Here is a 16,349-nt window from a genome sequence, read left to right as displayed (position 1 = left end):
TGCTTTTTGACCTGGCCCCAGTTGTTCAAAGGCCGGATAACTTTATCCGCTGGATAAGGAACTCTTCAGCGTCTAAAATATACTTCACCTTAAATGTTTTCCAAGGTTTTCGTACACTCCCCAACTAAGCAGTGGTTAGAGTGCACATATTCGGTTGTAAAAGAGGAAATACTGAAATCTTTGCACAGATTGAAACTGTCGAATAGTGACTTATCCACTGGATAAAGTTATCCGGCCTTTGAACAACTGGGGCCTGAATTGTCCGTAATAAAAAGGTTACACAAACAGATTACATTGTACCGGCACTTGTTCCACAAAGTTCCCATGTTGCCAAAGCTGCAAACGGAATTTGTTGCAGTCGCGGATTTTTAAATGTAGAAAAATCTACATGTGCAAGATGGTGTAATAAAGACGTTCTTTTCTCTTTCTTTTATTGATGAGTCTTGTTTTTTTTTTTTTTTTAATGTTTTTATATTTAAAGACGATGGGTGAATTCCTTAATTGCGATCATTCAAATGAAAGCTATTGAGTGGTACATCTCTAGTTCCTGTGGTTCCATTTGAAATTTGTGAGTTTTTCGATTTTTTGATCATTTTAAAGTGAAGACTGTGAGAAAGATTTTATCATCTGTTTTCCTGGGTTTGACTTGTTGCAAATCCGAAAAGCTGTAATTTTCCAGCCAACTCAGTTTCTCGAACTATTCAATCCAACTGCAAAATTCTGCACAATGCTCAGTATAAACTGCACGGGGGATGATGGATTTTTTTCCGGCATTTGTGCTGTTCAGAATTAACCTAAATTTTAAAAGGCCATAGATACACGAAGCCTTGAATCCTAACCTGTCATTAAACATGGAATTAAGAAAATCAGTGAGGTCTAACGAAAGAACACTTGCGTTTGATAAATCTTAGTTTTGCCCTTTGTGATTATTCATTTCTCTAACGGTGTGGAAGAATCAAATGTAACACCTGCTTTTGAAACTGGCGTATAAAAAAGTCATTCTCTTGTGAAATGTAGTTAACCAGGCTTAGGCTAGTTTATGGCGCGCCTTTCCAGTCAATATTCAAACAACCTTAATATACCATACATCCATTACATTTCTGTGCCATATTTTTTATTTCCTTTCTGTATATTTTTTATTTTGCTTCTTTATTTTTCATTTTGCTTCTATATTTTTTATATCTCTTCCTATTAATTTAGATATACGTGTTTAGCTCATCTATTTTTTTATTTTGTTCTCGTTATTTGATATGCGTTCTATATATTTTATATTTAATCTGCATTTTTTTTTCTTTCCGAGCGGGATTTTTTATTTTCTTTCTAATTAGTATGTAACACGTGATCACATGACCGCGATGCACTTTTTCCATTCCGCCATTTTGGCTTTCGGTCACATGGAGGAAGAACTGTCTACTGCTTGTCGTGCGACCGCGGATGCCTTAGAGATTTTAAGTCATTTGAGACCTGGATTTACGAGAAATGTTTTACCTCGGATAAATGGAACGGTAAACTCTGACAGTCAGCCGAACAACGGGGATCGTCAGGTGAACAACAAGGAACTTCAGTCGAACGAACGTGCCATTCAATCCTCGACGTCGCCAGCCTCAAGCAGTTCTATTCAAGCTCGTCTTGCCACTCTCTTTCCGACAGTTGGCTCGAACCGAGCTAGTAGAAAAAGCACTAGTAGAAGACCAGCAAGGTTAAAGCAGACCATTAAGTCGAACAAAGGCCGCCCATCCAAGACACTTGTTTACAAGGATCTAGTCCTCATTCCCAGCCCCAAGATCAACAAAGTGCCTACACATACAAGCCGACTTCAGTTAGAAGAGAGAGAACTTGTCTGCCACGAGTTTCCCTTTGACAAGAGCTGGGATGCAAATTCCCTTAAAGCTGCTATACTGAATCGATTTCCAAAGCTTTTGCTATTTGAATATGTCAAGGTGGGTAACTTTCCACTTGTGTTATAAGCTTAAACATTGTTCTACGTTTAACGCAATAATATTATCATCGTTGCTGTTCAGTTTGTGCATTTGTTGTGGCTGCACTATTTATAAATACGCATTTATACTATTTTGCCAACAATTTACCCACACAAGAGGATACCTGCAGTGACCCGCGTAATGGACTTACAATTTTGGGAGAAGTTGTTGGGTTATTCAGACTTGCTCTGGTACTGCCCCGCTCCCACCTCCTCATTTATTGTATAATTTCCCCTTGCTTGTGACATAAGCTTAACTTAATTACTCTTTCATCAAAATTACCCTTAACTTTTGCAAAAAGCCCGCAAGTAATATGTGTTTTTCTCAACCTAGCCATGCTATGGAAAGCTGATAACTCCTAAGTTGGCAGATGGCATAACTCTGGATGCAGAAAGAGTGACCAGGATGGCTGGTCAAGGAGCTGTTTATGTTAGATCACAGATACCTTTGGAATCTGAAGATGAGGGTGAAACTGAAGAGGAGCTAGAGAATGCAGTATTAGATAGCAGTCCAAGGTGAACTTTTTCGAGTGAATTTTTGCATTGAACAAGATAAAACCTGTATAGATTTCTTTTAGCTTTTTTGCCTTACTACAAAGGTATTTGTGAATTTTATGTGGTAGCTTCCCAATGCAGTGGAATAACGTTGTATATGATAGACTGGGATCCCAGCTCATGCTACTAGACATGAAAATGGCTTTTTGTTGGAAATATTATCCGGTTTGTCTCCAAACAGATTTGTGTATTTATTTATTTGTTTGTTTGCTTAGATATCAGTAAATTGATTTGGTACATTGCAACTCCATGTGATTGTGGATAGTTATGTAAAGATGAACACTTCGTAGTATGTCACATCATTGCCACTTAGATCACTTTTTTTTATGGTTTGTGACAAGTTAATATTTCTTTTAGTGTTAGTGGAGCACAAAGAAGCCCTGTGTTGCTTTCATTTGGGGAGAGTGATGGGAGGCCAGATGCAGCTGTGGTGCCCCACCCCTGCCAGGATGCTGCACAACCTTATTGTGTACCATTTCCAACTGAAGCAGAAACATCACATCAAAATACAGAGTTGAATGATGTAGAGACAGGCAGTAACTCTGATATTGTTTTGGCATCATCTGAGCTACCTGTTCCAGTAAATGCACTTGTTTTAGACAGTAACTCTGATATTGTTCATGCATCATCTGAGCATGTTATACCGGTATTAGTACCTGTACCTCAACTGCTACCAAAACGTATCATCCAAGTGCACAGGTTAAATATTAAGAAGGATTTGATTAACTTATTCCGAGATCCGTTAATTATGAGTCAAGACATAGAGATAATCATTATTGATGCTAGGGGAGTTGAAGAAATGGGCAGAGGTGTTGGGTTGCTTAGAGATGTTTTCTCTCTTTTTTGGAAAGAAGCATATGATTCCCTTTTTGTTGGAGAAAATGAGCGTGTACCATTTGTAAGACATGACTATCAAAGGGAGGAATGGGTTGCTGTAGGTAGAATTTTGGTGAAAGGATATTTAACCTGTCAATACCTACCAGTCCTTCTGTCTCAAACGTTCCTTGCCTGTCTTTTTTGGGGGGAATCTGCTGTAACTAGCGCTATGCTGACTCAATCCTTTAGAAATTACATTTCAGTAGATGAAAAATGTTTGATTGACAAGTGCCTTGCTGGTGATATGAAGTGGGATGATGAAGATGAAATGTCCCAGCTTTTAGAAATACTTAGTAACTATGACTGTCGAATTATGGTAAATTCTGATAATGTCATTCAAGTTATTGAAGAAATAGCCCATAAGGAGCTACTACAGAAGCCACAGTATATTGCAGAGTGCTGGAAGGATATAGTTGTCACACTCCTTCCTAGTTTTCCTGATTTTGCAGCACTTTCCAAAAGGTATGAATTGTTAATACCATCAACGAGCAAAATCCTTAGTTGCCTAGAGGCAAACCCTGAGAGTGATGGGGAAAGGGATAGCCTTAAGTTTCTCAAACGGTATATTAAGGGCCTTGACACACCTCAGAAATTATCAAAGTTTGTAAGGTTTATCAGTGGCTCAGAGTTAATGCTTTTTGACGCAATCCAAGTAAATTTTACCAACTTATCTGGTTTTGGTCGCCGACCTATTGCCCACACCTGTAATACTGTGTTGGAGCTATCCTCAACGTATCAGTCATTTCCTGAACTTAGAGAGGAGTTCAGTGCAATACTTGCATCAGATTATTGGGAAATGGATATTGTGTAATATGCCTTGTGAAGAAATGAAGACGATTATGGTGGCAAGCTGATTTAGAACAGACTGATAATTTCATTTTATATATATATGTATATATAAATTGTGTTTTCTGCCTTTAATGGATATTTACAGTTTTAAAACATTTAACAACAATGCACAAATTATTTGTGCATCGATTCCTGTACAACATACTGGAAAATCGTTAGCTGATGCCTTATTGTAGTATCAAGCTTGTAATCTGTTCAAAGTTGACATTTTCAAGCGAGCGTAGCTGTTTATAACTATATTGTTGAGATTTTAATGTAGTTTTTTCCTAACTGTTGTAAAGGTTAAGTTGCATTCGTTGTGTTCTATTCTGATCGATACAATTTGAAGGCAAAATAATAAATCTCACACTGTTTACGTTTTCAATCTGTCATCGAAGTTGGTAGTCTACGATTAACCGTAAATGGGAAGCAAGAGAAAAGAACTATCTTGACGACTTTCTATCAGAATTTCCTCTTGTTCCATGCCTTACTCTTAGAATGAATTATGCTACCCAGCCAATCATTGCTCATAAAAAAACATGACTTTGTTTTTAATCGATTTACAATTAGTGGTGCCAGTTTGATAGGCGTTAATTGATCTTAATTCTCTAGGCCCCTTTTTCACTCTCTAAACAACGGATTTCAGGTTAGTTGGGTGCTGGGAACACCTGTTTTGAAACATAGTTACCACCAAAACGGCCTTATCTCAGCAAAGTTCCTTATATGTTGAACTGATTTCTAAGGATGTCTATGCATCTCAGATATTGAGTTCTACCATGTTCACCATCGTCATTCAAAGGGTGACAGGAGACTTCCAAAATATGCAGTTGTTGTGGTGTGAGCTGAACATCAACTGCTGGTATTGAGACCTGGTAATCGTCGTCGTCTAACGGGAAAGGTCCATCTGGATCAAACCCATACAATGGAATTTGATTTGGATGTAGAATACTCTCAACTCCAGAGTATCCAGAGTGCATGTTCTCCAAAATCCCAGAGGCGAAAATTTGTAGGGGAGATAATTGATGTTCACTGGAGACGGGGTGATTGTTCCATTGATCAGTAAAGTGTTGCAATGCCCTATTTATCCTTGGTGTGTAGACAAAGTGCAATGAAAATAAATGTACTTCGTTTAACGGGTCAAGAAGACCCATGTCTTCCATTCCACTAAAGATATTGGCAAAGTGACAAAGGACACCAGCGTAAACATCTCTATGAGCGCGCTCAACACGGCAGTTGTGGACAGAGCTTCCCGTTATGATACTTCCTCTGTCCAGGCCTCTATTTTCCAACATGTACTGTGCCACTCCAACATTTTCCAGTCCATGATCGCTTCTTACTCTTGAAGGTAAGCCAAACTCTTGTACTCCCTTGATGAAGAGCTCCAACACTGTGTCTGCTCGGTTGTTATCAGTTAGGGTGGCATACACAATAACCCTCGAATACCCATCAACACAGCAGTGCACAACAAACCTGTACCTGGTAAGCTTGTGGTTACCGTCTATGTGCCACAAAGCGTTTGGCGTTGGTACAGAGTACTTTCGACGGTAAACCGGAGTACTCCAGCGAAGTGCTGTCCCAAGTGGGTCTTGTCTACGAAGACAGTTGCGAACCCTCCATCGCTGGATTCGAAATCCCCTTGCTCGGAGAGCTCCAAGCAATCTTCGTTGTCCAATGTTTGGAGTAATACTTCTAATTTCTTTGACAGCGTCTTCAAGCTGAGAATCTGAAAAGAAGTTGTATTTGAATTACAAAGTTTGAAGTATCGTACATCATTGAGTGAGATGGGATTTTGGGGAACCTAAAATACTTTGGCCAAGGGTATGGCTTCTAAGATTTATTTTGCCGGAGACTATATCTTGTTTCCGATGTTGAACTCCCTTTCTTCGCAGACACCCTTATCCAAACACACCGATAAGCTTAAAACCAAATAAGCTGCTAGTATAGATAACCTCAGTCTGTAAATTACTACGCACCTGACAATGCAGTCCAGTTTTCGCTGTCATCATTCAAATTTAATTCCCGTCTTCTTCGACGTAAAGTACTTTCACTGACACCTAACAAGCTAGCGATTTTCACCCAGGGGAAATGCAGTTCGCGTAAGAATTCGATCTGCTCTCTTTCGATGACGATGACTGGTCTTCCTGCACCTGTTAGTTTAGTGGTAGGACAAGCGAACGAATTTGATACCGTTGCTTCAACGGAATTGCTTTCCTCATACTTTGTCATTACACGAAAAACAAAGCGTACTTTTGTCAAAACAGCTTCTGTTATTGTCTTGAAATCTTGAAGGACAGAGTCCTCACTTTGCCATACACTATGCAATAGCAACTGTAAAGTTAAAATTGCATCCTCCAGGCGCAAGTTAGCTTGTTCAACGTAATCAACGGAGACATCTTGTGTGCTCAAATTCTGAATACCAATCAACAGGGTACGAAGAGACTCTATGAAGTTGTAAAGGCCTCTCTCGTTGCCATCTCTTAAAGTTCCATCCGCCATTTTGCTTTTGAAATTGGCGGGAAAATGCATCGCGGTCATGTGATCACATGTTGCATACTAATTAGAAAGAAAATAAAAAATCCCGTTCGGAACGAAAATAAATACGAAATAAATAAAAAAATATATAGAACGCATATAAAATAACGAGAACAAAATAAAAAATAGATGAGCTACACACGTATATATAAATTAATAGGAAGAGATATTAAAAATATAGAAGCAAAATAAAAAATATACAGAAAGGAATTAAAAAATATGGCACAGAAATGTAATGGATGTATCGTATATCAAGCTTGTTTGAATATTGACTGGAAAGGCGCGCCATACTAGTTTGCAGATATTCTACGACATTATAAGCGATAAATAAGTAAGGCGCTTTACCCGCTTTCTGAAGCACATAAAGCTACTCACATTTTCACTACTAACCACTCATGGTGACGCCCTATTTATATAATTTTGTTATTAAATTCCTGGAGCTTGCTTGATCCCGGTGTGTCACGCAATTCAAGTGTGGTGCGTTAAATTTAACATACACAATAAAGATGTATGGTGCAGGATTTAGATAAAGTTTGCTGTTGTCCTTGATTCCCTGACGGAGATGAAGACCTGGGTAGACGGAATGAGAGCGAGTAGCGGGGGGAGATGGTCTGGAATCTGTAGCATGTGCCTTGGACGAAGCATCGAGACTCAGTAAACGGAGAAACAGGTCTCTCAAGCGTTTTTTTTGAGGCCAATCCGCACGTGAAACCGGCAAGTCACGTAATAGTAATGCTTTTTTTCTGTCACGCGATATTGCAGTGCATGGTGGGATTAAAAAAAATTTGTTGAGTTTCATCGTTTCCTTCTAGGTTCCTTCTTTTCAGCAAGGGAGACGAGAAAATTTCTTTGTTGTCAACGGAAGATTATTTCACGACCAGGATGGTGTTCCAGGACCCCTGGGCCGCTCGCTTCGACCGCCAAAAAGTTGATTTAGCTTTCATAGTCGACTGTACTGGATCTATGGGCCCTTACATCAAGCAAGCGCAAAAGCATATCCGAACTATTGCGGAAACTGTGGCGAGAACAGCGTTTAGCGTAAATCTTGCTTTGGTGGAATACAGGGACCATCCCCCGCAAGATCCCTCGTTCATAACGCGAGTTCACGACTTCACCAATTCTCTGACGGAGATGAAGACCTGGGTTGACGGAATGAGAGCGAGTGGCGGGGGAGATGGACCGGAATCTGTAGCTTGTGCCTTGCGCGAAGCATCGAGACTCACTTACCGAAAAGACGCCACAAAAATGTGTGTGCTGATAGGTGAGCAAGCTAAGCTATTCACTTTTAATATTTCTGTCAAAAGTATCCTTAATTGACGTAATTTAGACCAGGTCACTGCTTTGTTCGACTTCACTTCGAGTCGAACATAAATTATCAAAAACTCGATGTTGAACTTGATTCAGTCGTGCTTGACTCCAGTTGCTATGTTTTAGTTTACAATGATATGAATGCATCATCACAATGTATGGCAACTTATGCATTTTTTTTCGACATAAAAGAAATTTTTATTACTGCTATATTTCTGTATACATGTAACGCTGAAATTTTAAAAATATTCGACGACTGCGGGACCGCGGAAGCAGATTATTTGTACTGATATAAAGTTGGCCCTTGGCGGGGGGGGGGGGGGGGGGGAGTGGGGGTACTCCCCTTTGTAAGCTTTTTTTGTGCAGCACCAAAGGGCCATCTTAGCTCTGATAACAGGTATAGAAATTTTCTAGAGACCATGGGCCAGATTCATGAATTCCTCTCAAGTTATCTTTAGTATTGTTTGTGAACAAAAGCCTGTTATTGGAAATTACAATAGACTGTTCTTCAAAAACAATACTTAGGGTACTTTACTTTACTTTACTAGTTTAGCAATACAAAGAACAAGTATTGACAGGAAAACCCTAAACAGGAGCTACGTCCCTCACTGAAGGGTTACTTAAAGCCTACATTAACTAAAATTTAAACAGCTACTAAAGTCATCTTAGCTTCGTGAGTCTGGCCTCAGGTGTGAAAAAGGGTACTGGAGAATTACACATTTTGTTGTGAAATAGGGTCAGCGTCTGGAGAACTGGCTGTGCACCCTCCTCCCCTGGGGCCTGGTATTTTGGTGTTGCTCCCTTAATTTTAACTTATGCTTATTAGATTGAAATGAGTTTAATAATGAGTTTGAACATGTATTGGAGAATCAACAGCTTGTCTGAAACTTCTGACACAAAATATTAATGGCGGACTGATCCCAACGGCGGAGGTGACGAGCTTGATAGAACAAACAACAAAAGCTAGAATAACTGAAATATATTTGTTTTTTTAAAAAAACAAATTTTTTTGCCCGATATTTCGGTTTGCAATACAAACCTTCCTCGGGGGCTGAACGAAAAAGAAAAGCTTCTGAGCCTGGGACATTGGTGTATGGGCAAAAATTTTTCAGGGGTGCCGTAGGTAATTTTCCAGAAATTATAGCATATGTTGTTGGTACCCATTTACGAACTTGGATCAAGAGAGGCAATATTTATAATATGAAGTAAAGGTAATTGTCTTAAGGTTCGAAAGCCGGTTAACATTAATCTATGATTAAAAGTTAATTGAAGTTTTCATCTAGTACATTCATTAAAAATGTTTTTAAAATCTTATTTTAAGCTTAAGTTAAAGAGAAGTCTCAGTCAAAACGGAAGGGCAAGGGCCTTTTTCAAAAATCTTTTTTTTTTGTATTTAAATTACTCAAATCAAAATTCGCTAAATTATGATTTGAGTTTAAATACCTCTCACTAACCGAGTTCAAGGATCCGTAACTTACAGTACGGACCAAGAAAACGAGCTAAGTAAGTTATTTGTTATATCTCTGAGGTTAATCTAGAGCCAAGGGAAGGAAACTATTTGAAGTCAAGGGAAATTTATGGGGCCATACAGTGAAATACGGCCTGCAAAATTGACAAATTACACTGTGCATACTCACTGAGAGATATGATAAATACTACTAATTTCACCTTACCTTAATCCCACCTGGACTCAGTTGTTCAAAGCCTAATTAAGCTAATCCTGGATTGATGTAAACTTTGATTCGAGTTTAATTACTAATCAATAAAGATTCTTCCAAAAGATTTTTGCCCCTCAGTTTTCATTTAGACTTTTCTTTACCTTTAGCTTGAAATTGGCCTTTAAAACCATTTTTAACGAGCGAGATGAAAACCTCAATTAACTTCTAATCATAGATTAGCGTTAATCGGCTTTCGAACAACCCAGCCCAGATCTCTAACAGGGCTAATTTCTACACCACTGCCTCCCTCAGTCTTTATGGCAAATACCTCAGCTTAATTACTAATTAAAAACTTCTTTTCCTGTTTAGCTGATGCTCCTCCTCATGGCCTGGAAATAGAACACGATGGCTTCCCTGACGGCTGCCCCACTGGAAATGACCCTTTGGTGGCATGCAGGACAATGGTTGAAAATGGAATAGTACTGTACTGTGTTGGATGTGAACCTGCCATCTTGCAATACAGAGATTTCTTCATGGGTTTAGCATTCAAAACAGGGGGGCAGTATGTACCACTTTCCCGAGCTCAGGCACTGTCAAAGGTGAGATAGTTTGTGTTAAAACCCCTTAGGTTATGTATAGGTATGGTGCAGTGTTGGACATTATTTTTCGTGGCTGCTTTTCCTTTGATGGATCAATGCTACCACTCATTATCAGTTTTTACAACAATAATGATATCTTAAACAAATGCCTAAACATTGGATAATAGTAATAATCTTTATTTGTGCTTTTTTTTAATGTACATAGTTGATTCTTACAATCTTGTTGTGGTAATACATAGAATTAAATTAATTATTGGTTAAAATAATGTGCAAGCAAGGAAGCTAAATGAACCATTTGGTTATCTTGTTAGCTCCCTGGCTAATTTAGGTTCTAGCTATAGCAGGCAAAAAAGGCAAAAAAGAGAAAAAAAATGAAAAAGCAAAAGGAAGGAAGAACTTATTAATTGTAAAATGTTAACTTATGTTACGAGGTCAGCATAAAAGAAAATTAGTTCATTTGTTGTTCTGACAGTAAATAACTATATAATTTGTTTTGGAAAAGCAGACACACTTTGTATAAGGTTGTTTTCTCAACAAAATAAGTTACAATAGCAACAGTTTAACCTGTTTAAACACCCTTATGTTACCTTTAAGTGACTATAACTCCAACACAAGCTTTTTCACCCCCAGTTTTTATTATGGGCCTGTAATCATCATTTCCAGTAGACAAAACCTAAGAGCCACCTTTAATTTTCAAAAATTTAGCTATACATGCAGTGACTAGTATTACAACATTAACAATAATTATTATCCTGTGAAATTGTTTGGAATATTGCCTGATACTTAAAGTCAAAGGGATATTCTGCAAGATTGAGCAGGATAATAATTTATTGTTTGTTTTATTATTCAACACATTGATAACAAAGTATAGTTTTGTTGCAGAAAAGTTGGAGACGATCTTTATTTTGCTATTTTGCCATTTTTATCCCCAACACATGAAATTAAGTATATTGCAGTATATCTGTTGTGAATATTGAGTGCACCTTGACCATATTTGGACAGTGTTACAATGAGTTGAATAATAATTAACAATAAATTATTCCACGAGCGGGCATTGGATATGAGATGATACTTAGCCAACGAGGGGCATAGCGCTGAGTTGGCTATAATCATCTCATATCCAACAAGTGCGAGTGGAATAATTATTTTATTAAAAACAAATAAGAAACGTCACTAGATTTTGCTGATTTCACTTTGCAAGAACAACCAGAAGACAGTTTAATGGTCGCTATTTTACGGGCATGGTATAATGGCTCATACAGGTGTATACCATGGCCACTAAAGCCAATCAAATCGTTGGAATTGCATTATACAATGGTCCAGTTTTTAATAACTCAAACAACTTTAGTACAACAACTTTAGTACCTTTTTTAATTTTAAACAAATTTTTACAAACATGATGAAAAAGATAAGGAACTGGTAAAAGTTACTGACAGAATAATAGAGCTTAATATCTAGCTGAGTAACAAAATTGAATATTTTGACTTGAAAGGTTGTTGGCTACAAAGTGTTAAAATGAGAAAAAGAATTAAAAAAAAAAGAATACCAGGCATCCTGTGAAATGCCCTCTTTGGGAAAATGCTATCAAATTAACCTAATCATTTAAAACATTTACCTCGGACACTCAACTTTTAATTTCTGGCTGAAAAGAATGCCAGGGAACCACTAACTCTTGCCAAACCTGAGAGATGTGTCTTTGTTGCTCCTTCCCTTTACTTTACATGTATCTTTACATTAAATATATGAAGAAGAAGTGACTTGGAAATACATTTGACCATAAAAATTGCTAAAAAACTATTAAAATCATTTTTAAGAGTTAAAAGTGGTCAAAAAGCAAAGATGTTTCGAGACCAGCTTAACATCATTGTCAAGTCAAAAAATGTGTACATATAATATGTTAAAATATAGAAATACTGAAAAGAACTGACAAATTATAGGTCATCAAAATTCTGTAACATAAAAAAGAACAAGTCGCAAGTTAAATATTATGGAGTCCATCTGGATATTTAAATTACAGCTGTAGGCTTGAGATTCTTGATAAAAAGCATTTTAACAACTAAATAATCAAATTTACTGTAGATAGCACTTTCTGAAAATTTTGAGCAAGTGCCAGATCAGAAGTAATTGTCCTGATATTTATTTGTTTACCCTTTGCCATGCAAAAAACAAATTGCAAAGTGAAAGAAAATGGCTAGGGAAACACTGCAGCTAATTTAAAGGCCATTTACAGTGATACACTTAAATGTTAATTACATAACACTTGTTATTATGTCGCTGTAGCTGTAAGGCCAATAATTTTTACAGTGATGTACTTAAATATCTGTGAAATTTTGTTTATCAAAGCCAAGCAAGTATTACTCAGCATCATCTTGATCAGTGGAAACCTCATTTGCATTTACTTAAAGTAAATATTAATTAAATAACACATTATTATCATAATGGATTATTTCTGTCTTGGAGAGTCCAAGACATCATTTCCTTATCCGAGTATGTGGAACTTGTTTTGAGAACATGATTATTTTACTCAAGGTTATAATAAATGGAGCACTTGAAGAAGTTTCTCAAGAAAACCTCATGGGGTATGTGCAAGACTTCTTGCATATGGAACTGGTTCAACGGCGTGCAGAGAAAAAGAAGACAACAGTTGACGACCTAGCCACAGAACTTGAAAGATACCTCAATCTTCGCAGTGTCAACTGCCGACAGCTTCAGTGTAATGCCACTGCTCTAGAACCAGCCACACCAACTGCAAAGCAAATTGCGGGGCAAAAAAGCTTGTCTGAAGTGCGAAAGTTTTTGAAAGGCAATACCGTAATGGACTATCAGTCCTTTTACAACCAGCGGGTGACAACTGTAGAAGTAACCTTGGTTGAAAATGCATCTGTTACTAAAAACCAGTGTGAGAGGCTTATTGTTAAGGAACTTGCCAGACAAAGAATTCCTGTCACACATGATGAGGAAAGTAATCAAATAATTGATTTTGATACCATTGATGCACTGTAAGATCTTGACAGTATCCTGTTGTGTTAAACGTATAAATTATCATTCCATGAAATGAAAAAAAAAAAAAAATACAAATGTATTCCACAAGCCTGTGTTGGATATGAGATGATAAACATTGAGCTGAGTTGGCCATAATCGAAGTTCCATATAGATCTTATAAATGCGAAGGGCCTGTTTTATTGAAAACAACCCAGAAATTTAACTGTTAGATCTTACCAACTTCATGTTGCAAGAAATTGTTATTATTTCTCTGGCATAGTGTAGTGGCTCATATGGCCAATAAGGCAATCAGAACTCTAAAATTGCATTATCCAAGATCCAGGTTTTAATAGTCCTGTGTAGACCAATACAACTTCATAATGAAGGGGTGCCTGGAAAAATGCCCAAAGTGATGTCTGATAAATTGCTAGATTTTCTTTCCAAATTGCCTTGTTTTCGCTTGTGAAACAATAGGAGAATTGGATTTTACATCAAAAGTTACTTAGGGCCTTATTCTGCACACCTCTTTAAATGTAACTAGTATAAATCAAAGATTAGCGAGTGTGTTTGATGATCTGCATCCCAGGCCCTCTCAAAATTTGTGGGGGTATGCCAGATACGCGTCCCAAGATCCATTCATTTGTTGATTGCCCCACACAATCTCGACTCCAAATGGCAATCTATATTAGGAGTGTGTTCTTCCTATATGTCAAACACAATTATGTAAACTCAGGGGTGGATCCAGGGAAAAGGTTGAGAGGGAGCACCTCCCCCCCCCTCCATTATCTTGCTTTTTATAAAGTGTTGGTAGCATGCCCCAAGAACACCTCCCCCCCCCTTACCCTACCCTGTTAGTGCTCACTTCAGCTGATGTGATGGTCTGTGGAGAACTGTCCTGAGGTGTGTCTGTCCAGAAATACAAGACATTTGTGTGTAAATGAATTGAAAAAAATTAATAATATGTGGAGACATGCCACAGACTGAATTTGAGAAAGCAAATGAGCGATGTGCAGTTCCAGAAAATCTCCTTACTCCCGACACAGAAGGTTTTTTGTTTTGCACCCCCTCCCCCAGGAAATTCCAGTTTAGCTTTGTACTTTGCTTCTAAAAATTTTGACTTTTAAGACCCCCCTCCCCCTAGGAATTTCCAATGACCTGTGTGGTGTGTATGGATTTTTTCTGGAACTGATCAATTTGAATGGGTATCAACAAGAGATTTATTGATTTCTTTGTGTTGTCAAGTATTGTTACTGCATTTATTTATATTGATATTTTCTTAGCGTTGAGCTGTTAGAGTACCAAGGTGTGTCCCATGTGATAATGTTTTAAAAAGAAGTTCTAAATCAAAGAAAAAGAAAAAAAGAAATCCTGATTTCTGTAAGGCTGCATCGAACTTAAGAAATAACACGATGCAATATAGCAGTTGTTTTGTAGGCAGTCCATGTAAACAGTTTGATACACTGTACTTTATTGTCAATAGTATGTTTCAAAGCTTGTTCAGTCAAAATCAATTCATATCAACAGCTCTTAACATCCAATTAACTATAAGGAGACTCTAGTTGGTAGGTTGATCTAACAGAGTGAATGGCTTGACCCATTCTTACCCAAAGTCAAACTTTGAATCTTTTAATTTCAAGCGCACTCACATCAACAGGAGGAGTTTCTTCCATTGGTCGCACTATTTCCTAAGCATTGGTACAGTAGCTCTTTTTGGGATAGACTGGAGTCGTCCTCAAGTATGAGATTGGGCTGGCTGACCTTCAAAAGCTATGACAATGCTTTAAGGAAGTCTATGCCATGTAAGATTTTCAAGCTTAACATCAAGAAGTTTTTGAAAGCTAAGTATTTTTGGAGTCTGGTCGATTAATTTAAGTCCATTCGCTAGCCCTGTTCACGACTATTTTGAATTTTCAATAATTAGCACAACATATCATGCAGTTTAATAGTATTTTCAGAGATTATAATTAGTTTTGGTCCTTTCTGAACTTTTGATTTTTGTTTATTTAACCTAGTTAGTAATAATTGTATTTGTTATTTTGATTGTTCTTGTCTAAGGACCTCTCTGAAAACTACTGAGTGTCATGGGTGCTTCCTTCGTAAGGATTTTTGTTAGACCTTTTTCCATGCAATGGTTTCCAAAGGAGTAACTGCAAGGCACATTCCTGTTTGCTTCTCCAGCAGTGACCGCAAAACTTAAGCATATTCTCTCTAAGGGTAGGGAAGGTCTCCGTAAAGGTCTTTGTTGGACTTTGTTGGGGTAAAAATATGAGTACAACTGTATATTATGACCATTAAAGTAAGACTGTCCTGTCAGTTGTACCAGTTGTTGTTATGCAATACCAATAGACTGGGCTTTTTCTTTTTGTCTTTTGGGGGTGGGGTGGGTGAGGGGGGCAACATACCTGCAAATGAATATATAAGGGGTGTGAGAGATTGTGCTTCCCTCATAACTAAGTTTAAAAGCTAAGACAATGTGACTGGGAAAATAGATAGTTTGCCAAAAGATGTTTTGTGTGAGGTCCGTAAAGGGAAGTGAAGACGTCATATGATGGGGGAATTTCGTCACAATTTCAAAATGGTGGCCATCTAAGATCTATCATATTGGAATTTCTTGATTTCCCCAAAACCATAAAATCCACTAAAATTGACCAAAAAGTTATCAAGATGGAATGAAAAACACGACAATGAGACAAAAACATTAAATTAACAGCAAGAAAGTTAATTTTTGTACATTAAAAAGAGGAATCGTTCGATTTCTAAAAAACCTGTCTGTTATAAATTGGTTACCATGCAGGAGCCCATTATGGGCTCCTGTTGACATGGTAACATCAAATTCAATGAATCCTGACCGAATTGTTCAGTCCCAGATAAATTTGTGGAAAAGTCAGTGCGTTTTGTGCTACTTGCACAAGGATAAAACAAGTAATAAATGTTTAAAGTGGGTTTAGGTAGAATTCCTCCCCCCCCCCCCCCCCGCTCGGTCTAGATGGGGTTGAGAATCTCTGTTCAGAGTTGTAATTTATATAATAAATA

General features: G+C 37.7%; 3 protein-coding genes across 3 annotated transcripts; 2 read left to right on the top strand and 1 right to left on the bottom strand.

Annotated features, from left to right (window-relative positions):
• Positions 1–1,044: 1,044 nt before the first annotated feature.
• On the top strand, positions 1,045–4,938 carry LOC146484630 (uncharacterized). The gene is made up of 3 exons (XM_085104720.1): positions 1,045–1,940; positions 2,313–2,494; positions 2,891–4,938. Exons 1-3 carry the CDS (start codon positions 1,347–1,349, stop codon positions 4,218–4,220), a joined length of 2,106 nt encoding a protein of 701 aa, XP_084960846.1. The 5' UTR covers positions 1,045–1,346; the 3' UTR covers positions 4,221–4,938.
• An 18-nt stretch (positions 4,939–4,956) lies between these two features.
• LOC146484629 (uncharacterized) lies at positions 4,957–6,787 on the bottom strand. The gene is made up of 2 exons (XM_085104721.1): positions 6,211–6,787; positions 4,957–5,960 (listed from the first exon to the last, which is right to left on the bottom strand). Exons 1-2 carry the CDS (start codon positions 6,770–6,772, stop codon positions 4,957–4,959), a joined length of 1,566 nt encoding a protein of 521 aa, XP_084960847.1. The 5' UTR covers positions 6,773–6,787.
• Positions 6,788–7,551: 764 nt separating this feature from the next.
• On the top strand, positions 7,552–15,635 carry LOC146484628 (uncharacterized). The gene is made up of 3 exons (XM_085104719.1): positions 7,552–8,030; positions 10,105–10,334; positions 12,864–15,635. Exons 1-3 carry the CDS (start codon positions 7,652–7,654, stop codon positions 13,335–13,337), a joined length of 1,083 nt encoding a protein of 360 aa, XP_084960845.1. The 5' UTR covers positions 7,552–7,651; the 3' UTR covers positions 13,338–15,635.
• Positions 15,636–16,349: the final 714 nt, after the last annotated feature.

The sequence above is a fragment of the Pavona decussata genome, unplaced genomic scaffold (assembly GCF_977016875.1).
Source record: "Pavona decussata unplaced genomic scaffold, jaPavDecu1.1 SCAFFOLD_32, whole genome shotgun sequence".
In the NCBI taxonomy this organism is placed as follows: domain Eukaryota; kingdom Metazoa; phylum Cnidaria; class Anthozoa; order Scleractinia; family Agariciidae; genus Pavona; species Pavona decussata.
This window is presented reverse-complemented; position numbering and strand designations above follow the sequence as displayed.